This window comes from Eleutherodactylus coqui, chromosome 9, assembly GCF_035609145.1.
Source record: "Eleutherodactylus coqui strain aEleCoq1 chromosome 9, aEleCoq1.hap1, whole genome shotgun sequence".
NCBI classification, from domain to species: domain Eukaryota; kingdom Metazoa; phylum Chordata; class Amphibia; order Anura; family Eleutherodactylidae; genus Eleutherodactylus; species Eleutherodactylus coqui.
In genome coordinates, this window is record NC_089845.1 from 72,784,311 (window position 1) to 72,807,576 (window position 23,266).

At 47.7% G+C, this 23,266-nt stretch overlaps 1 protein-coding gene across 2 annotated transcripts in view; it reads left to right on the plus strand.

Annotated features, from left to right (window-relative positions):
- FAM210A (family with sequence similarity 210 member A) overlaps positions 1 to 15,456 on the plus strand; it is a 36,591-nt gene extending 21,135 nt beyond the window's left edge. For both annotated transcript variants that reach the window (XM_066579508.1, XM_066579509.1), the window contains exons 4-5: positions 8,089 to 8,200; positions 13,730 to 15,456. In XM_066579508.1, coding sequence (XP_066435605.1) covers positions 8,089 to 8,200; positions 13,730 to 13,999 — 382 coding nt within the window. In that variant the 3' untranslated portion in view covers positions 14,000 to 15,456. The remainder of the gene's footprint in view (positions 1 to 8,088; positions 8,201 to 13,729) is intronic.
- Positions 15,457 to 23,266: the final 7,810 nt, after the last annotated feature.

The window sequence follows — 23,266 nt, forward strand, 5'->3', positions numbered from 1 at the left end:
TACTCTCTCTTATGGTAATACATTGTACTTATATGAGCGGCCGTAATAGTTTGTCGCAGTGATGGCGAGGGCAGCACTTCCACACGTATTGCACAGCTGACACCCTGCTCTAACAGCCTGGACCGACGATAACTCTGATCCTGGCCCTTTTATTCTCGAAATTCTGCGGTCAATGTTGACAACGGCATCTTGGTAGGTAGATAATAAAAGAGGTTTGTCCCAGATGAGAGAGAGGATCGGGATCTGCTGTGTTTGTAGAAACAGTGCCACCTCCGTCCATGGGCCATATCTAATACTGCAATTAGCTGCATTCGCCTGAATTGGGATGAGATGCAAATACCAGACCTGGCGCTGTTTCTGCAAACATAGCAGACCGTTTTTTTTGTTTTGTTTTTTCAATCCAAGACAAATCTTTTTATTAAAATGTAAGAAAAAAGGTTTAAAAAAAAAAAAATTTAAATATGTATTTAAAGAGAAGAAATTGCCCGTTCCCATAACAAATTCCTTGAAGAAAAAAGAACTGTGTAATTGGTATTGCCGCAATCATAACAGCCCATATGATAAAATGAACACATTATTTATTCTGCACTATGAACACGTAAAAAAGGAACTGACAGAATTGCTATTTTTGTTTATCCTGGTTCCCAAAAATACGAATGAATGCATGTCATATGTATCCCAGAATGGTACCACTGAAAACTACAAGTCACTCCAAAAAACAAGCAGCCCATAAAACTGTTAGGGGTCTTTGAATGCAGCAACGCAAAAACTATTTCTTAAAAAGATGATGTTTTAGTGTACAAAAGTAGAAGAAAATTAAAAAAAATGTACATTGTGGTTTTGCTCTAATTCTAGCGACCTGCAGAATAAAGTTAAAGGGGTTGTCCACCACTAAACTATTGATGATCTATGCTCAGGATAGGTCATGAATACTTAATCGGCAGGGGGTCTGCTGCTTAGGACCCCTGCCTATTGTCTGTTCTCTATTGGAGAACCCATTTAACATGTCATTTGTCCTACATGGTGAATGCGGTAAAAGCAAAATTCAAAAAGCAATGGAGAAATTGCAGTTATTTTACCATTTCTCTCCCCTTTGAGCAAAAACAGAAAAATCAGTGCAGTGTAGATATCCTAAAATCCGGCCATTCAAAAATACAACTAGTCCCTTAGACAGCTATGGTTGCTAGTCTTGGCCGACAGCGTCTCCTACCTCCTTCTGTCATGACCTTTTATCCTGTGTTGACTGCAGCAAGACAACATCATTCAGTTCCCTGGGCATTATCTCTTAAATAGAATTTTAGAGAAATGCTTTACAGCAGCTTCATGGGCCATTCACACAGTGGACAGGAGGGGACCCATTGACTTGTACTGGAGATTGTTGTAGACATTTATTGTTCCCTGTGCAGAGGGTGTAGATCACATGTATCAAACACAAGGCCCGCGGGTCGAATCCGGCCCGCTGCCTCATGTTATGTGGCCCGCGGCATGCTGATGCCGCTCACCACTGTAGCGATTACCAGCGGGGGTGCCACAGCTCCCTGCTGGTAATCACTGGTAGCGCTGATCCAGGCGCACACTCTAACGTCAATGTGCAGCCGGGATCCCCCTCCCCTGAGTCCCCTGCTCTTCAGTTCCGCAGGAGAGGACTCAGGGAGGAAGCGTGCCGGGCGCACACACTGACGTCAGTGTGCATCCGGGCTCAGCGCGAGCAGAGGGGGAGCGGTGCTGACAGCAAGGAAGAGGTAAGTATATGGGTTGTGGGGGGCTTATTATTACTACTGTGGGGGGTTAATATTACTGTGGGGGGTTAATGTTGCTGTGGGGGTCACTATTACTACTGGGGCCACGGTGGGGGTTGCTGTTACTACTGGGGCCACTATAGGTGGTCACTATTAGGGCTCGTTCACACAGGTGTAATTGTATTTCGGTCGCACAATATGCTGCGTATTTGCGCAATCGAAAATGGCTTATGCCTACATATTTGGGTACGCAAAAAAGAACGCAGACGGACCCACTGAAATGGTGAGCAAATAAGCAGTGAATACAGAGATCTCCTGCACATTCACCATGTATTTGTGTGGCCCATTCACTTCCATGGCCTATTGGGGTGCGTTGTATGTAACAAAATAGGTCACGCTGTGTGAAAATATACATCATGTGAATGTCTCATTGAAATCAATGGCTTCTATTCACTGTATATTATGTACGCAAATACGCTTGTGTGAATGAGCCCTAACTATACTGTCTTACTATCGGCCCTTTGAAGGTCACCATAAGCCTGATGTGGACCTTGGTGAAAATGAGTTTGACACCCCTGGTGTAGATAGTTCGAGGCTGATCACCTCTTGTATATAGTGTAAATCCTGTGTTACTTACATAGAGGTGTTTTACCTTTCAGTGTAATCCTGCCTGTGATGTAAGTGAGATGACTGCTGAAAGGTTTTCTCCACAAATCAAGAAGTGATAGACTAGTATGCAAGCTGTTGCAATGCAATGCGAGAGATCTCCTTTCCCATTGAACTACATGGGCAAGGGAAATAAGCAGAAATCAAATAAACTGCTGCCAGACCCCTCTTATTCCTCTCCCCATTGGTAGAAGCAGTCATGCACGTTTACGGCGGAGTCAGAAAGCAGGACATTCGGCATGTGTGGCCAACTAGATAAATGAGCCTCGCAGTGTTCTATGTCCTATTTGTCCCACTTACAATTGTTCCACTTACAATACGCTTCCCACAACTGAGGATTTGCTACAATATATCCAGTCTAGACAAGACTAATCTGTGAGCTAAACATAGCAGCACTGCTCTTCTGTCCGCTACTATGTGTTACTGCGGCTCAAGGATGGCTTCACATGGAGGAAATCAGTCTTGGAAAAATCCAGTGCAGATTTCAAATGAAATCAAGGGTAGAAATCTATGCGTTTAACCCCTTAGTGGCGAGCCTATTCCTTTGCTTTAGGCCCCCTGTCCACGGCCGAGGCGGAATATCGCTAGCGATATTCCGTCACGGGGAAGGAGGGGGGAGCACTAACAGGTCCCCGAGGTGAGCCTTTCTGACAGGCTCACCGCAGAAAATCGCGGCAATCGCAGCATGCCACGATTTAAATCCTGGATGACGGCACTTCGCTTTCCATAGCAACCCTATGGAAAGCTTCACAGAGCGTGATTCATGGACGATTTATTGCCAGCGGATCATCGCCCGTGGACAGGCAGCCTTAAGAACCAAGCCATTGGCATCGTCGCATTACAAGAGCCATAACTTGTTGACATTAGCTGTTTGTCCCACTAAACAGTAGAAGTTTTCAATTGGAATGATTAAATATACAATGCTCTAGCGCAGGGGTCCCCAACCACCGGGCCGCGCCGTTGGGTGTTTAGCGCCGGTCCACGGCACCGCCTGGAATTTTTGCTCTAAACACAAGGCCCGCGGGCCAAATCCGACCCGCTGCCTTGTGCTATGTGGCCCGCGGCGTGCTGACGCCGCTGACCACTGAAGCGATTACCAGCGGGGGCGCCGCAGCTCCCCCTCCCGCTGGTAATCGCGCTGATCCCGGCGCACACACTGACGTCTGTGCAGCCAGGATTCTCCTCCCCGAGTCCCCTGCTCATTAGTTCCGCAGGAGAGGACTCTGGGAGGAAGCGTTCCGGGCTGCACACTGACGTCAGGGCAAGCAGACAGAGAGCGACAGCAGGAAGGAGGTAAATATGGGTTGGGGGGCTGCCTATTACTGGGGGGCTGCATATTATGGGGGGGGCTGCCTATTACTGGGGGGGGGGGGCTACTTATTTTATTACAAGGGAAGGGGCTGCCTATTACTGGGGGGAGCTGGTTATTACAGGGGAAGGGGCTGCCTATTACTGGGGGGGAGCTGCCTATTACTGGGGGGGAGCTGGTTATTACAGGGGAAGGCGCTGCCTATTACTGGGGGGGTGGGCTGCCTATTACTGGGAGGGTGGGGGCTACTTATTACAGGGGAAGGGGCTGCCTATTACTGGGGGGGCTGGTTATTACTGGGGGGGGTGAGGGCTACTTATTACAGGGGAAGGGGCTGCCTATTACTGGGGGCGGCTGCCTATTACTGGCTGGGGGGACCTGCTTATTACTGGGTGTGTTGCTTACTGGGGGGGGCTGCTTTTACTGGGGGGGGGGGCTACTTATTACAGGGGAAGGGGCTGCCTATTACTGGGGGGAGGCTGCCTATTACTGGGGGGACCTGCTTATTACTGTGGGGATTGCTTACTGGGGGGGCTGCCTATTACTGGGGGGCTTCCTATTACTGGGGGGGACCTGCTTATTACTGGGGGGATTGCTTACTACTGGGGGGGTGGGGACTACTTATTACAGGGGAAGGGGCTGCTTATTACTGGGGGGGTGCCTATTACTGGGGGGGTCTGCCTATTACTTGGGGGGCGCTGCCTATCACTAAGGGTGGGGACCTGCCTATTACTGGGGGGGGACCTGCTTATTATGGGGGGGACCTGCTTATTACTGGGGGGGGGGCTACTTATTACAGGGGGAGGGGCTGCTAATTACTGAGGGGTGGGGGCTGTCTATTACTGGGGGGGGGAGATAAATTATATGCTGCCCTATGTGTGTACTGCTAGGACATTCTAAATGTCATAATTAAATAAGAATGCACTAAACTCCAACCCCCTTCATAACCCCGCCCCATATAACCAAAGCCCCGCCCAACCCTGCCGGCCTTGTAAAAATGGTCTTGCTTGAAGTCGGTCCCTGGTGCCAAAAAGGTTGGGGACCACTGCTCTAGCGTGTAGGTATTGTCGTTACATACATGTCACGGCGCCTCCTGGAGTGCTTCTGGCTCCCCCTCAGAACATCCCCCTAATGTGTCCAGCGCTGGTGAGAAGCCGCTTCTAGTGCCGAGTCCTACTGGTACTAGCAATCACTCATTCACCTCTGTACTAGAGGATCTGAAACTGAGCAGCATGTTCTGTGAGGGGTTCGACCCACAGGGGGCGCCATAACAAGTAGGTGACAGTAATATCTGATTGCAGGAGGACTTTTTTTTTGTTTTATATGTGAATAATTTCAGTTAAAAACTTTGTGTGATGATAGAAAAATGTGATCTTTTATAATGGCCATCCCAAATTAGATGAGAAGAGATGACCCTACTGAGTAGTGTGGGGCTATCATGCTATCGGCACTACTGTGTATCGCTGATTACGGGCCTGGGGCTGAACGGCGCGGCAGCTGTATTCGCCGTATGCACACGGCTGTACTCTTCAGCTACCTGGCTTCATTGAAACTGACTTAATTTAGCATTTCGGAGACTGTTTATGTCTGCTCCCGTTAGGGTTTTGCTCGGTGGTGGTTTCACATCTGTTTCTGCTTTGGAATTTCCTGTGCGTACCGCACGTCAGCTGTAGGTTCGCTGCCACATAGCCGGCCTGCAGCTGGAGCGCTGAGCACTTGACATCAGCGCATATTATAGTACAAGTGTTTGTTTTAGTTACCCCTCAACCAGCTGGCATTATTGCCCTTTCTAGCTGCTACTGATCGCAAATGTCAGTCTAAACTTAGCGGCCTCCTTTGCATTATATGTTCCAAGCTATTAAAGTATCAGGTCTTCGGCCCAGACGTTGGATTGCGTTGTGTTCGGACCATTTCTACTGAACGAATCACACTTTGTTTCTGCTCGCAGGGAGCAAGCAAGGACGTATGCAAGAGAGGAGCAGTAGAACCCGTAGACTTCCTTTACGTACCCCCTCCTGACGTTGACTCAAAAACTGACTGCAAAAAAAAGGGTGTTTTATATGTTCCAAATAGCACTATTTTTGCTGCATGGCACATTTTACTATGGCTTTACAAGGCGGTATTTGGCCAAACGCCTTCTACCGGTGACACAAGTACTTTCAGCTTGTCACCTCCAGAAGCTGTGTGGCCGAAAGCTGCAGCAACTAAGCAGGCGGTTTCACCACATGTTAATGGCCGCATCGCAAAAACGATAATGCTGTTCAGCACGTGCAATAGAATCTTCAGGCTTCCTTCGCAGAATTGGTTTTTCTTGTGGCCTTATTTTGGCTTTAAAAAAACACAATTTTTTTATGCAAGTATTTTTTGCGTGATGGTTTATTTTTTTCCTCCTTCATACATTTTATATATGCGTTTTTGTTTTTTGTTTTTTTGTTTTGTTTTTTTCATGCATTTTTCCAGTTCTACAGAGAATTTTATGTACGGTCGTATGTGGGAAAAAAAGCCATACCTAGTGCATGCAATATTTTGGGGGTAAAAAAACACCACTGACCCAAAAAATTGCCCAGGAGTGAAATAAAATGCCACATAGAAGCACAGTTTGTGGTGTTTTTATATCTTAATATGGGCTTTGATCTGCTGAGGGAAAAGCACTCCGAGCAGGGTAGGCAGAAGACAGGCAATGAATGACAGCCGAGTGCTGTCTGTGATTGGCTGAGCGCTCAGCCAATCAGATACAGCTCTTTCAGCAGGAAGGAATTTTAAATCCCCACCTGATGAAAGAACTTCAAAGCAGTGCAGAGAGAACTCCTGGCAGCGGCGGAGAGGTGAGTGTGTATATATATTTTTTATTTTTTACACATGCTATGGATGATTTTTTCAGGGAAGCCCTTCCCTGAAAAATCACTGCTGGGGGGTGTCGGCAATGCTCCTGCTGTGTTTTTACGGAGTGCCCAGCTGGTATACAGCTATGCACTCTGTGCAGGGTATGTAGAAGACAGCTGGACCGCTGTGTTCTTCATACTCGACTGTGTTCACGGAGCGGGATACCAGCTGAAACTATTGTATCACCTGTATCCCACTGTGAACTCTTGATAAAGCTCATCGTTCTCCTTCAGTATGCTGAAAGACAACGATCAGCGACTGGTTAACGAAAACTACACAATGTCAGTGCAGTTAGACAACGATTATCGCTCAAAAGATGGCTTTGAGCGATTTTTGAGCGAGAATCGTTGTCTAAACCAGCCTTTTAGAGTAATGGAAGGTTTAATTAATACTACAATAAACAAAGGTTTTTATGAATGGTTATTATAATTTGTAAGTCTTCAAATAGAAGTATTAATATTCAGATGACCAAACTAATCAGTGTCCCATAACTATTATTTCTGGGCTTCAGATTTGCTTGTGTGAGATTTTCCTCTGTTTCCTCTCTTTGTACAAGCGCTATCTCCAGGCTCCAACTTTACATTTTGAAGGCATTCTCCATACAGAATCTATTAGGGACCTATCTTCAGGCTTGGCCACTGATGGCAGATCAGTGTAGGTCCACCGGTCGGGACCCCTGCCAATCAGCTGATGAGAAGGAGCTGTGGACAGTCGGGACTCTCAAAACACCATCTGCGAGAAGGAGGAGGCTTAACTATTGGTGATCTATCCTCCGGAAAATCACTTCAATACTTACTTTTATGACACTTTTTTAAATGTAATATATTAGCTAAGATTATGTGACTAGCATCCAGTTTAGACAGGACTTTTTCAAACCGGAGTAAAATCCCATCTAGCGTTGCAGTGTCTGTGTAATTCCAGTCTAATTCTACTAAATAAATAGGACATTTACATAAATTACTAAATTTTACTAACCGTTAACTCGCATTTAGCGGTGCCTCACAATTAGACTATATTCTTGTTTGGGTGCGTCTGGGCGAAAAATCCTTAGCAAAATCTGCGGCATCACAGTATTATCTATGGCAGGTTATCCACTGCAGAAAATACCTCCCATGTGGGCGCACCCTAAAAGTACGTATGATCATATACCTAGGACTCCTAATAGTTTGATCAACTATAGATGAGGATTCGTGGCCTACTCACTCGCTATAAATCCTAAGGTCCAGCAGAGGGCGCACTGCGTCCAGAAGTAACACACAGTTCTGTTACCGTCGGCCTCCCATCATCTAGTACTATGTTCTCCGTTTGTATGATGTTTCACGTACTGGATTGTTTTTCAAGGAGAAGCTACAGGAAACCATAACTTACTGTGCGGACAGGGAATGCCATTTTGGCAAAGTATATAGAATTTGGCTAAATCTTGTTTTTATGAATTGTTTTTCCTACTATATTTAGAATTACTATATTTTTTTTTATTTTTTTTTTTAACAGAGGAATAAATGTGGTTCCTTTCCTGGAGATCCTTGGTTTGCCCGAAAGTATAGTGAACATACTGAAGAATTCGGAGAGCGGGAATGTACTGACAGCGTACGCCATGTATAAGGTTAGTGGACATTTGTATATGGGGTGGGCTTCTGTTTCATGTTCTGTGCGTCACTTTATGGAATTAGGCTCCACGGCGAAGTAATAAAGCAGGTCTATATAGGAATTAGCTGCAGAATGCCTGGAGGTTCTGGAAGTACAGACCACCTTCAGTCACCGGCTCGCTTGTCTGTGACCTGTATTCATTCCCTTCTACAATCAAAGTTCGGATTAATGCTAACTTGCCATCAATTATCTCAGTATGCCCTTCAGTCATTCTGTGCCGTGGCCAGTACATACTAAATCCCCTTTTTGTAGTGATATATTTCTATAACAAAGCCACATTATTGCCTGCTCATTATAGACACTGGCAAGTTTGACAGCCCTGTGCCAGAGGAGTCATGGTGATGAGAGTCAGGGCCGCTGGGGGTGTATTAAGGGATCTTTATTCATTGTCTTTCCCCCCCCCCCCCCCCCCCCCCCTCACAAATATTTGACGTTGACACATGCTTTTAGTGAAAATTCCCTGTGATTGCATCATCTAGAAGAACTCCAGCATGTCAGGACCAAGAAAAATCTGTACCCCGCACTAGAAGTGGATATAGATACTTTGTTACAAATGAAGCAACTTCTACAGGTTACAGTGTCATTGTTGGTTGCCGTGTTTGCTTTCTGTAAGCAAGTGTTGCTTTATCTTTTGGAGAAGACCGCTTCTTGCCATAGGATGGAAGCGTATAAATATATGTATGACCTCATCCCGCAGCAAATAGTAATTCTATTTGCAAATACCCTTTTAGGCTGCCTGTCCACGGGCGTGTTTTTTTTGTTTTTTTTTTCACTGCGTTTCCCGCGGCGATAATCTGTCTGCGGGAAAAGCAGTGAAACTCTTTCCATAGACTTACTATGGAAAGCGCAGCCCCGCTGTCCATGAGTGAAGAATCATAGCGATTCTCCGCTCGCGGGATTTAAATCGCAGCATGCTGCGATTAGCCGCGATTCTCAGCAGTGAGCCTATCTGTCTCATTGCAGAGAACTGTCAGCTCTGCCCTGCTCCCCGGCGGCGGCTCCCGCGGGATATTGCTACGTCCGTGGACAGGAGGCCTTAGGGTTTTTTTTAGTTAATACAGGGGTGTCTTCTATCCAGCCCTGTCATTGATTAACCAGACTAGAGGATGGCTACAAACCATATCTGTCACTACACAGAGGAGCCTCTTTGGCCATGCATTATACACAAAGCCCTGTGATAATTAATGGGAATTGTGTAATGCATCATTTCCCCTGTGGTGGCGCTTCAGAAGAACTGAACACCTGCTATAGGATTTCCACACATACTAAACCGTTTTCTGGGGTTCCAAGTGATGAGACGGCCTACGATAAGTTTATCCTCTCGGGACATTTCTTAATGGTATCTGTAAATGTGCATCACAAGTTCCCATTTGAAGCCTCCATCACAAATGGAGAATAGCGCAGAATGCAGAACTAATTTTCTCTCCAGGAAAATAGACGCTCCTTCCTGCTCACTCCCGCAACTCACCGCTCTCCCCCCCGGCACCCGAATCTTTTGAGACGAGCGGGCAGGTACTTGCATAAGGCACTACTCACTCGAGTAGTTTGCCTTAGCGAGTATGCTCGCTGATCTCTATTACTAATCCTATTGAACCCTACAGTCAACCTTGCCCAGACAGAGACAGACAGTGAAGCTTGGGCTATGCATTACTTGCCCAAAAAATGAGCACAATCTGTCTGACTTGCAGTTGTGACTATTTTAGAGGAGTCGGACTTCGATGGTAAAAAAAAAATCTTTAAGATTTATTTTTTAACTCTGACATTTCCCTTTCTTTGTCAATTATGATTGTAGGCAACAAACTAGAGTTGTCCTCGCAGGACACGTCCGCAAAATAAATCTGGTGTGTTTTCGTATCACATTGCATGCCTTGTGTGTTCCGGCACTGGAAGGGTTTCGAACCCCTGATGTTCTCTGTAACCAGACATTCTTCTTCCGCATTGTGCCTGATTATCGAATAGTTTAGCTGTAGACGGAAGCACCATGTTACATTATCATGTATCCTGCCTGACAGAGAATAATGGAATGTGGGCTGTTTTTTATTTTTTGTTTCCCTTTTAAGCTTTTCTTTCCCTTCTGCCAGATTCCGGTGCGCTCAGCTTGCAGGTGTGATTATAATCTAGGACACGGGACTAGTCTGGAACGGAGTCATTTTTTGTAGTTGCTCGCAGCTACGCCATCCACCAGTTCAAGCATGCTTTCCCTCATGTCTAGACTGTTAAGCAGGCTTTTCAGCTTGATCAAAGCTGCTTACCTTTATAGTGCTTAATTTTGGTACATCCAGTCGCTGTGTTCTATGCAAAAGTAAAAGTGCTGAAAATGAAGATTATAGCTGTTAATTATCGGGGATGCCATATATGCTGGCCATATACTGAGTAAAGGGTCTAGTTAAATTAAAGGTGTGTAAATTATAAAGTTAGTTTTTGTACAATGAGCGACTGTATTTTATAGAATAGCCTAAACCCTAGTGGAATGGTCGGGCATAGACATCCATGCCAGCGGTACACGCAACCTCCACCATGGGAGACACGATCGCAGCATTGCCGACCAATGAGCCAAACGGTATCGTAGGAACAGGTTAGAGAACTGCTCCTGCTATGGTAATCCCATATGACAAGTAGATTGACATACGGGCTCAACTCCTTATCCCTTCTTTGAAATATCCCATTTGTCATGGTTTGTAAAGGCCCATTTAGACACAATGGTTATTGCGCAAAAGCCATCTTTTGAGCAATAATCGCTCTGTCTAAATTCCTGCCCATCGCGCACTAAAGGAGAAATCTAATTGTGTCTGCCGGCAACTGTGGATATCCGCACACCACCAGTGACCTACTGCAAGAACATAATGCCGATACAGGTACCGGATGTAGGTCACCGACACCACAGAGGGAGGCAATCATGCAATGCAGGAACAAATGGACATACAAGACTAATGGCCCTTTTACACGGGGCAATTATCGTTCAGATACCTGTGGGAATCTTCCGTGTAAACGCATGTAGCAACTGAACGAAAATCATTAAGTCATTCGCTTTCTTATGCAAAAAACTGAACGACGTGTCTTGTAGTGTAAACTGCAGTTCGTTCTCTTTTGAATGACTGCCTGCTTACGGAAAATGGAGGCGGTCCGGGGGAGAACGCTTACAGACCGCTCCACCTCCATTCCGGGAGCGTTATGAGCGATGCCAATGATACTCGTTCCTGTGTAACAGCGCAGCAGCAAGCATCACTGGGACGAGTGTCGGGCATCGCTTGTCCCATGTAAAAGGGCCCCAAGTACAAACGCACAGCTCCCAGTTACTAGAGAGAGTAAGAAAGCAGGTGCAAAAAAAACACGAAAAAGTTAATAAAGAACATGGCAAAAAACAATCTGAGCTGTCTAGTGCATTCCGCCTATGGACACATAAGGGCTCCTCACCTGGGTTTGGAGTATTTTGGGGTTTCCATGGGCTGACAACATGGGAGCTGTTCCAGATACGTCTTTCTTTATTGCACGTGCGGTTGTGTTGATGGTTATCTTGTGACTATATTTCCAGTCCGTGATATTTAATCTGTCACAATACGTCTCTGTTAAGCTTCCTCTGACTACATCCTGCTACAAGGCTTCTGACAGAGGATGTGATTATTGTTCCCCTGGCTCTCCACTAGATACTTGGATACCTGGATAATTAGACCATTGTGGTAAAGGGACTAGAAGCAATGTATATGCCAAATGCAGCAACAGAATCCTTAATGAAGGGAATACGTCATCTCCTACCTTGCCAGGGACTGGGCTTTACTGCCATGAAAAGAAACATTCCGTGGGAAATGTCCGCCGCAGCAGGAAGACCACTAGTACTCGCCATTATCTACTGTTGTAGAATTACTGAAGAAATGTCCAAGAACAGACCCTAGGTGTGAGGCTTGGGAGCTGATGAAAGATTTCCGGAGTAATGTTCATATTTGGCTGTGAATTGTTTACAACCCAGACTCTCTGGGACTTAGCTGCAATACCAGTGGAAATACTGAAGGGGCCTATTTAATGGGCTGAGCCGCGCGAGTCCCAGAGGTCTGACTACCACCGATCAAATATTGATGATCAACCCCTTCAACGATTAGTTTACTTATTGGTGACTACATATTAATGAGATGTAGAGGGTTGGGGAGGGGGGCTCTATGCTACATTATTATTGCAGCTACACTATTGAGTCTTAAACTGCAAAATAGACGGTCTACGTACTTTAAAGGGGTTGTCTGTTACCGGACAACATTGCCTCTAGAGAGCCAACTGTCTTTAAAATGACAAAACAAAGTGGTGCTTGCCCCTCCTTTTCCGCGGGGATGCAGCCCTATATCCTTGCCTTGGTCCCTGTGTTTGTTGCTGATGATGTCATGGGAAGTCCGCTGAAGCGTCACTGTTCTGAACTCCTGGCATCATGACACCCAAGAAGTGAGCACTGATGCCAGGAGAATGGGCAGTCAAGTGACCTCCGATGACATCAGTAACCAGACAACCCCTCTAAGAGCATTTCAGCAAGACCACTCCCTCTTAAAATTCCATTGTGTTTGCATAAGTGTTCCTAGTTGTGTTTTTAAATTTTTTTTTCTTTAATCTGGCCTATTTTGTCAGTCAATAGGCTAACAGAAAACGCTACAGTGTTAGGGTATTTTTTGTTTGTTTGTTTGTTCTTGTGGTATTTCCCCCATTTTTGGTGCATGGCTCATGCCAGTTTTTCTTTTTTTCCCACCCCTCTTTCCCCACAGGGTGCAGCATGTTCTAGCATGATATTTTTTCGGATGTAAAAAAACAAACATGCCTGAAACAGATGTATGTGAAAATTTTTGGAACAAAAAGCCACCTAAAAAGCACAAAGAAGGCCAAATATATAAAGTTTGTACAGGAATAGAAAAAATATATTTCTAGGGTTTTGGAAGGTATCTTTGTGGAAAACAGAGCTTAGTGACTGATCATCTGAATTGTTCAGAGTCCCTCATTATGACTTCTTCATGGATTCTCCCCCCCCCCCCCCCTTCCTTAGAGGTGTCTTTATGTCTTGAACCCCCTTGTAGAGCAGCACAGCTCTGACCTGCAGGCACTTCGATCTGTGTGTACTCTTGTTCACTACACGGCCCATCTACCTACTATTATCCTTTCAGGACTTCTGGATATTTCAATGTCATCCTAATAGATCGGTGTTGTGGGACATTAGTGGGAAGATTGGCGTTGACCGTTGTGTTAATCAGGCACAAAGGGCATTCGTAGCGCCTTTTTTCCTGGCTCCATAGAAATCAACGTCTTCTGCTTCTCTATTTTGTGTTCATTCTAGAACGTAAGGAAACCATGAAAAGGACATGGATGCGAGGCCATTCCTGCACACCATTCACATCCCCACTTCCCGTAGTATATTGACTTGTGTTGCTCCTTATCCGGTGATGCAGGCGGCATTTTCGCAGTTCGTTCCATCAGAATTCTCTACTCTAATTGATATTTCTATTTTTTTTTCCTTCAGATTGCAACTCCGGTCCGATATACTGTAACATTAGGAGGGACTTCTATCAGTGTTAAATATCTCCGGAAATATGGCTACCTGTCCACGCCGCCATTGGTGAAAGACTATATTCAGGACAAAATGGAGGAGACAAAGGAACTTATTAGTGAGAAAATGGAAGAAACCAGAGACATGATCAGCGAAAAGATGGAAGAGACAAAAGACCGGATCTCTGAAAAGCTACAAGAAACCAAAGATTCCATCAGTTTTCGGAAGAAGAAGGAGGAATGAGACAACCATTTCACATTAACGGCATTGCAGACTAATCCAGTTCCTGGAACTCTCCAGACAACTGCATTTGGGTTTGTTTTTTTTACATCTGCGTGGAGTTCCCGTACTCCGAACACGCCGATCCGCTTGTTTATTCTGCACAGAAGCTCATTCCTAGAAATCCTAATATAATACAAATTAACCTTGTCTATGGCTTTTACTGTTATCGGCGCAACTTAATATCAGTGTAGAGTTAGACGTAATATTAGAAGCTCTTCATTGAAATCCAATATAAATGTTTAATGCCTCATTCTGCAGCAACTTGTAACAACTCTGCAGGCGAGCTTAAATATTCCTGTGGCATTCACCCGGGATCAAGGCATTCTGTAGTAGACGCAGAAGAGAAAAAGGCCTTACATATATATTTTTCTTCAAGCGTTTAAAGCGACCTCCGGGCCTGGAGAAACAAAGATGGCCGAATCGATTCTCTGACTACCTGATGCACATCAGTATGTATCATTAGTTTAAATAACTGTAGGCTGTTTTGATTGGCCGGTGCTGACCAGTCAGAGCAGCATGTAGTGTGTTAGACTACCGATGCATACTAGTATACCATGCACATCTGGTGGTCATCGGTGCGGCCATCTTTGTTCAGGCCTGGAGAGTCGCTTTAACAATGAGTTTCTCTTTCTCCAGTAATTGCCCCGGATCTGGTGGCACACGGTTAACGTGGGTACTTACACGTCTCTGGCTCTTCTCCATTTACTTGTAACCTTCTTTACAAGCACCGTTTACTATTTAATCATTTAGACATTTGGGGAAAGCACCGTATATATGACAGCACACAAGGGTGATTTCATACTTGACGGATTTCTTGCAGACTGATCCATGTGATCATCTGATCTGGGCTTGCAGAAATCCATGTGCTTTCCACCCAGGCAGATCCAGATAAATGGAACGGAGTACCATTTGCAGACTTTTCTACAACAGATCTACTATGTGTACATCTACCCTAGCGATCCTGGTTTAACTCTTTAAATGCAGCTTTCCTAAAGTATATTTACCAGTTTTATTTCTGATTCTATGAAAATTATATTGGAAACTGTAATTTTGTTAATTAAATTTCTGTACCTAATATTAAGTGTTTCTGATTCTAACCCAGTCTTCATGGCTTGTAGACCTGGGAATCACAATGATGTATCCTGCCTCCACTTCTCTCTTATATTCTTTTGCTTGTACTGTGACCACGCACGAGGACTAATCTTGGACTAATGCACAGTTATAATGTTGCCCTTGCCTGGAATCTGCTGGTTTACATGTATAGCAGACGTGTCCAACTCTACATCACTTCGCACTGATTAACTTCAAGAAAGGATTATTGCTGAAATAAAATAATGTTTGCATTTGTTAACCAGTTATTTTGATTGCCATTTTTTATATTGCTCTTAATGGGTGAAATAAAGTCATTTAAAAACGCTTGTATTTAGTTCATATTGTTTCTAAATTTTGTTTAAGGAGAAATCTGATCAAGTTCCATAAAGAGGAGCAGCTTGAGGTGCAATGTCCATGGCACACGTGGATTTTCAATGTGGATATCTGCAGCGGATCATCTTAAAAATGATTTTTTTAATGTCTTGCAGGTAATCGCGGATTGTGTGTTTTCGTCTCCCATAGAGATAAAGCATGCTGCGATTTTAGGTCCACACTGGGCATCCACAAAGCACCTAAAAATCAAATCCGCAGGGTTTTATTCAGTTGCAGACGCCCCATTGTTTCCTATGGGCAGCTAGAGCTGTGGATCTCCGACGTGGATTTAACCCCTCAGTGACGGCCCCATTGCCTTTTTACGTCCTAGCTAAGTAGGCTTCAATCCTAGAGGTCGTAAAAACATGCATCCTTTTTGGATTAAAGCCCACTTGGCTGAGGATGTGACAGCTCCATGCCGTCGGTGCCCGCAGGTAGCCAACAGCATGGAGCTGTCATCCTGGGCTGCGGGCAGTACCCCCCCCGGCAATGCGATCGGCGCTATCCAATGGATAGCACCGATCACAACAAAGTTAAAAATAAAAAAAGTTAAAGATTCAGCTGCCCTGATGGATCGGATCCATCAGGGCAGCTGAAATTACTTACCCACCTTGTCCTGTGGTGTCCCACGGTGAAGGGGTCCTCCGGGACCCGGCACCGCTGTTTTGCGCATGCGTGCCAAACGAATGACGTCTCGCGCATGCGCAAAAGGACAGGAGCCGCGGTAATTTTAAAATCTCCTGGCTTCCGGCTCCTGAAGGTAGCCGGGAACCAGGAGATGTCACCGGGGACCGTGGTGAGCATTCCCCGGGTCCGTGATCGCCGATAGCGGCAATTGCGGAAAACGTTTAAAAAAAAAAAAAGTCTAAAAAAAGTTAGTTTCACCTTCCCTCGTAGATCGGATCCATGAGCGGAGGTGAAAATAATCTCACTCTGGGTCCTCAACGATGTCCTGGGACCTGAAGTCCCTTTCTGCGCATGCGCGCCCGACGTCAACCATCGGGCGCACACACAGAGGGGCTCAGGCCCCGGGAAATTCAAAATCTCTCTGCTCCTGGCTACACATGGTAGCCCGAAGCCGAGGGAGTCACCCGGGATGTGATCACGGTTATCCAATGGATAACAGTGCAGGGGTTACAGAGGTGGCATACCTGGGCAGACGAAGACCGGTGGCTTGCTGGGCGGTCTGGGGCTGAGCGGCCGCAGGTCCTGGGACACGGCAGCTGCGGCGGTGACAGTGGCAGGACGCGGGTCGCGGAGGCATCGCAGGCTGCAATGGCAGCAGCGGCCGGATACGGGCCGCCGGCGGCAGGACAGCGGTGACCAGGGGCGTGGCGGCATCCCAGGACGCAGAACGGGCACTTCCGAGTGACGCGGTCGGGAGCCGGAGGCAGGCCACGCCCACCTCAGCAGCGCGGGAGATTTAAAAGGACGGCCCCTGCAAGGAAGACGCCGCTCTCACTCCCAGGACAGCGTTTCCCTCTGGTTGCAGAAGTGCTGGCTGTGTGTGCAGTGCCAGAGAACTGCATACAGGAGAAGCCCCTCTGTGTCGTTCAAGCAACCCAGGAGCTCCAGCTGGGACAGGACAGCTGCGGGACAGGGTAAGCCCTGCTGAGGCAGCACTCCCCTGTGTTATATCCCCCCTGCAGTTACCCGCTTGCAGCAGTACGGGGGGGACGCCTTTTTCTGTGCATAACGCCATGTCTGATCCTAGGCCACAGGGTTCCGGTCAGGCTACAGGAAAGGCGAAATTCTATGCTTGCACTTTATGCAACGAAAAACCCCCGTGCGGTCAGGCGGAACCCCGCTGTACAAATTGTATTCCGGCTCAGCAGGCCCCCCGCAGCCCCAGTGGAGCAGGCGGCCGAGCCTGAGTGGGCGAGGTCTCTTGCCACGGCGGTCTCTGGCTTAGCCGGCACGTCGGCGGTAATATTGCGCTGTTTGCACTCTGACACGGTAGAGTCTTTCCCTGAGCGGTCACGAGGAAGGTCGCATAAGAGGCAGAGATCCCGCAGCCGAGAGGAATCCTCTCATAAGTCCCGCCTTCAGGTCCTCTAGGTCCCATTGCTTGAGGAAGTCCTTTCACGGGTCCCACAGCTCCAGGGAGTCTACCCGTACATCCCATTGGTCCAGGGTATCCTCCCGACGGTCCCGGTACTCTGCGAGGTCTTCTCGGTCGCACGCAGCCCCCTCACGATCCTCGTGCTCCTCGGCGTCCCAGGCTACACCCCAGGTGCAGCGACCACAGTCGCCGGTGAAGGAGAGTAGCGGTTCTGAGGAGGAACGCTCTTGTGTATCGTCACTTTTAGATTTAGACGAGGAACAGGTGTCTAGGCTGGCCACGTTAATGGACAGCTTGGTGGTGGCGGTAAAGGACACGCTGCAGGTGGCAGAAGAACCAGCGGAGGTTCCTCCAGCGGCCGTGTCTTTTAAACTGCAGAAGCGCCCGCGGCAGGTTTTCCCTTCCCATCAGGACTTTGAGGAGGTCCTAGAAAGGGAATGGGAGGTTCCAGATAAACGGTTTAGGTCACCTGGCGTACCCCTTCCCAGAGGATCTCGTGAAAAAATGGTCAGTGTCCCCGGTGGTGGATCCACCTGTATCGCAGTTGTCCAGGAATACCGCGTTGCCCACAGCTGATGTTGCAGCACTGACAGACCCGCAGGATAGGAAGCTGGACTCCTTGGCAAAGTCAGCTTTCCAAGCAGTGGGCACCACTTTGCGGCCCACCTTTGCTTCCGCCTGGGTAAGCAAGGCATCGGTGGCTCGGGCGAAGCAACTGTGCAAGGATATTCTTGTGGGGGTTCCGCCCCAACAAATTGTTGGAGGTCACGGACAACATTATTTAGGCGGGGAAGTTTGTCTGTGCGGCGAGCCTGGATTCAGCAAAGTTTCTGGCCCGGGCATCTGCGGCCTCGGTGGCGTCGCGCCGGACCCTGTGGCTAAAGGGCTGGTCAGCGGACGCATTAGCAAAGGGGGTTCTGACTAAACTCCCCTTTGAGGGTAACAGGCTTTTCGGGGCCAGGTTAGACGAGTTGATCAAGGACGCGACGGGCGGAAAGAGCACCTGCCTTCCCCAGAGTTCGGGAAGAGGAGAGAGAGCTGCACCAAAAAAGAGGCCCTTTTTTTGGTTGTTTCGCCGGTTTGGGTCTCGGCCCGCAGCAGGGCAGTGGTCACAAGCAAGAAGGGCTTCGACGGAACAGAAGGGGGGTCTTTCCTTCAAGGCTAGACCAGCCTGGCGGTCCCGTTCCAGGGCGCGTAAGGGCACAGGGACAAAGGTGTCAGCATGAGGGTCAGCCCCCACCTGTGCTCGACAGGGTGGGGGGCAGACTGTCACTGTTCCAGGACGTATGGCTGACGCACGTGGCCGACGCCTGCGTGCAGGAAGTCATCTCGTTCGGTTACGCCATCGAGTTCACGTCCTTTCCGCGGGATCATTTTTTCAGATCCAGAGTCCCAAAGGACCCGGAAAGAGCGGCGCAGTTCTACCTGGCGATCGAGCACCTGCTGGCCCAAGGTGTAGTGGTGCCTGTTCCATCCTATCAGCGGGGGCGGGGTTTTTATTCAAACCTTTTTGTAGTCCCCAAAAAGGATGGCAGGGCCAGGCCTGTCCTCGATTTGAGGCGTCTGAACCACTACGTCAGAGCAAAACATTTCCGTATGGAGTCCCTCAGGTCAGTGATTGCCTCAATGGAACCGGGGGATTTTCTTTTGTCGGTGGACATCAGGGACACATACCTGCACATCCCGATGCGCAAATCCCATCAGCGATTTCTGCGTTTCGAGGTCCAGGGGAGCCATTACCAATTTGCGGCCCTAACCTTCGTGCTCTTAATGTCACCGAGAGTATTCAGAAAGGTGCTGGCGGCGGTAATGGCATTGCTTCATGCAAGGGGAGTGGTAGACATCCCTTACCTGGACGATATTCTGATAAAGGCTCCGTGTCAAGACAGCAATGTAGAGAGCCTGCACATTACACTGCGGACGTTGAGAGACTTCGGGTGGATCATCAACCACAGCAAATCCTGCCTAGTTCCGACACAGCGGCTGGAGTTTCTGGGGATGGTATTCGACACCAGGAAACGCCAGCTTCGTTTGCCCCAATCAAAAGGGGAAGCGTTGGTCAGCAATGTGCGGTCCCTACTTCGGGGGAAGCCAGTATCCATTAGACATTGCATAAAGGTGTGGGGTCTGATGGTGGCCTCTTTCAAGGCAATTCCGTTCGCGCAGTTCCACTTACGGACGTTCCAACAGTTCATTCTGTCACGTTGGAACAGATCAGTACTGACTCTGGATCAGCGGATTGTAGTGGTACCCCGGGTCCGAGCCGCTGTGAGATGGTGGTTGAGCCCCAAGAGAGTTCAGGGAGGTCGTTCACTGCTCCCAGGCCAGTGGACGGTACTAACCACGGACGCCAGTCTTCACGGCTGGGGTGGGACTTTGGGGGGGGGGGGTTGTCCACCCAAGGGGTGTGGTCCCGGTGTGAGGCAGTACTTCCGATCAACATCTTGGAATTACGAGCTATCCGGCTAGCTCTGCAGCATTTCGACCCGCTTCTCAGGGTAAAAGACGTTCGGTTCCAGACGGACAATGCGACAGCGGTCGCATATATCAACCATCAGGGGGGCACGCGGAGCGCAGGAGCCATGGTCGAGGTGTCCGGAATACTCACCTGGGCGGAAAAGCATCTGCGGTCTATCTCGGCGGTATTTATACTGGGGATAGAAAATTGGGTGGCAGACTTCCTCAGTCGGGAGACTGTGGACCCCGGGGAATGGGAGCTGCACTCAGAGGTGTTTCAGGCAATCTGTCGTCGCTGGGGGACTCCGGATGTGGACATGATGGTGTCCAGGTTGAACTACAGGGTACGTCTGTTTGTGTCCCAGTCCTGGGACCCTCAGGCGTTGGCAGTGGACGCGCTTGTAATTCCATGGGCAAGTTTCAGCCTTCCGTATGTGTTCCCCCCTCTTCCTCTCATTCTGAGGGTACTCAGGAAGATCAGGAGGGAGGGGCGCTTGGTAATTCTAGTAGCACCAGACTGGCCAAGACGAGCATGGTACGCGAACATCATAGAGCTTCTGGCCAACGTACCGTGGTGCCTGCCAGAGCGGGAGGACCTGCTGTCACAAGGACCCCTCTTCCACCTGAGTTCAAGGTTGCTTCGTTTGACGGCCTGGCTGTTGAAACCGCAATACTGAGAAGACAAGGCTTCGCGGAGGAGGTTATTTGGACAATGATACAGGCAAGGAAGCCGGCGTCATCAAGGATCTACCATCGCGTTTGAAAACGCTTTTTTGGCTGGTGCGAGGACCGTCACCTCCACCCCATGCAGTTATCACTGGCCAATATACTGGCGTTTCTACAGACGGGGCTAGAATTGGGGCTGAAACTAGGCTCACTGAAGGGCCAGGTATTGGCTCTTTCAGTCCTGTTTCAGAGGTCGATTGCTACTAGGTTGGCGGTACGGACATTCCTTCAAGAGGTCGCCCATGCAGTTCCCCTGTTCCAGCCACCTACACCCGCATGGGACCTCAATTTGGTATTGGACGCACTACTGTCGCATCCTTTCGAGCCACTTAGGGAAATACCGTTGCGGCTTTTATGTTGGAAGGTGGTGTTCCTGATGGTGATCACGTCAATACGCAGGGTGTCCGAATTGGCTGCCCTGTCAGTCGAGCCACCCTTTATGACCTTCCACCAAGACAAGGTGGTTCTAAGACCAGTTCCGGAGTTTCTACCGAAGGTAGTGTCACCGTTCCATCTTAACGAGGACATCGTTCTTCCATCCTTCTGCTCGGCTCCGGTACATTAAAGAGAAAAAGCGCTGCACCGACTGGACGTAGTGAGGGCCTTGTGAATATATGTTGCAAGAACCAAGGATTTCCGGCGGACAGGGACGCTGTTTCTGATTCCAGAAGGGCCGCGTAAGGGATCTGCGGCCTCTAAAGTGACCATCTCTAGGTGGATACGGACGCTGGTGGCAGAAGCTTACTGCGCCAAGGGGTAACGGCCCACTCGACACGGGCAGTGGGGGCCTCATAGGCGGTTCATCATGGGGCCTCAGCCCTGCAGGTATGCAAGGCGGCTACATGGGCCTCCTTGCATACTTTTTCGAAATTTTATAGGGTCCATACATATGCATCAGCAGACGCCTCCCTGGGTCGGAAGATTCTACAGGCGGCTGTCCCCTGACTGCTCGGGACTATTTGTGAGTAACCCCCCCCCCCCATGTTTCGTTCAGGACTGCCCAATGATACGGACGAGAAACAGAAATTTTTGGTACAACTTACCGTAAAATCTCTTTCTCATCACGTTCATTGGGGGACACAGCACCCACCCCTTTCTCTGAAATAGCAGTTGCTGGAACTTTTTGTTCTTCGGTCGCAGATGGCGTTATATTAATCCAGAACATTTATATGTTTGACTTATGTAAAGATATAATTTTGTTGTGCTCCCACTGGCTACTCCTACTGCTTGCATACAAAACTGATTAGCTGAGTGCCTGCAGAGGGAATATAGCCGGTGGGAGGGGCTAACACTTTTTGCTTAGTGTAGCTGGCTGTGTCCCCCAATGAATGTGACGAGAAAGAGATTTTACGGTAAGTTATACCAAAAATTTCCGTTTTGGGCCCCTTTGTTCATCCAGACATAAGATTAGAGCCACAATGAGTATGTCTCTGAACATGGGAGAAACAGGGGTATCCTTTTGGGGTGTAAGTCCTCATTCATGTGTGTGCTGTACAAAAAAAGCTGTTTTTACAAATGACAGACTTGCCAAAAAACGAAGCTCATAATTTTTTTTCTTCTGCTTTGCTTAAATTCATTCAAAAACTGTAGGGTCAAAATAGCCTTCATGTCTCCTACTCCCATATCACATCTTGTATCCAAGCTAGAGGCGGTATAACAGGGTACTAAAGCCTCCATGCTCGCCCATATCACATCTTGTATCCAACCTAGAGGTGGTACAACAGGATACTGGAGCCTCCATGCCCACATGTATCACATCTTGTATCCAACCTAAAGGCAGTACAACAGGGTACTGGAGCCTCCATGCCCGCATGTATCACAGCTTGTTTCCAAGCTAGAGACCGTACAACAGGGTACTGGAGCCTCCATTCCCACATGTATCACATCTTGTATCCAAGCTAGAGGCCGTACAACAGGGTACTAGAGCTTGCATGCCCATCCATATCGCATCTTGCATCCAAGCTAGATGAGGTACAACAGGATACTAAAGCCTCCATGCCCACCCGTATCACATCTTGTATCCAAGCTAGAAGCAGCCCAACAGGGTACTAGAGCCTGCATGCCCACATGTATCACATCTTGTATCCAAGCTAGAGGCCGTACAACAGGGTACTGGAGCCTCCCTCCAAGGGGTCAATTTTCTGCAATAAATAATCCTTTTGCTCTGATATTATAGTCACTTATATCAATATTACAATCACACATAGAAAGTTTCATTTGATTCTGACGACTGGGTGATGGATTTTCTTTGGCAATGAGTTTATCTGTGAATTATATATACTCACACAAAATACTGGGAGAACAACAGTGAATAAAATAGGCTCATACAAAAATCATAAAGAACAAGCATTAAAATGCTACATTGTAGTTGTCACTTCCCTAATTTCTTCTACATTTCCTTAGAAATTAAACCTTCATAAAATAAAAATCCCACTAAAATGAAAGCAACCCTTTCTACTGGGAATTTCTACATGTTATAGTAAATATCATACACAAAACCTCTGTTTAAATGCCCACAT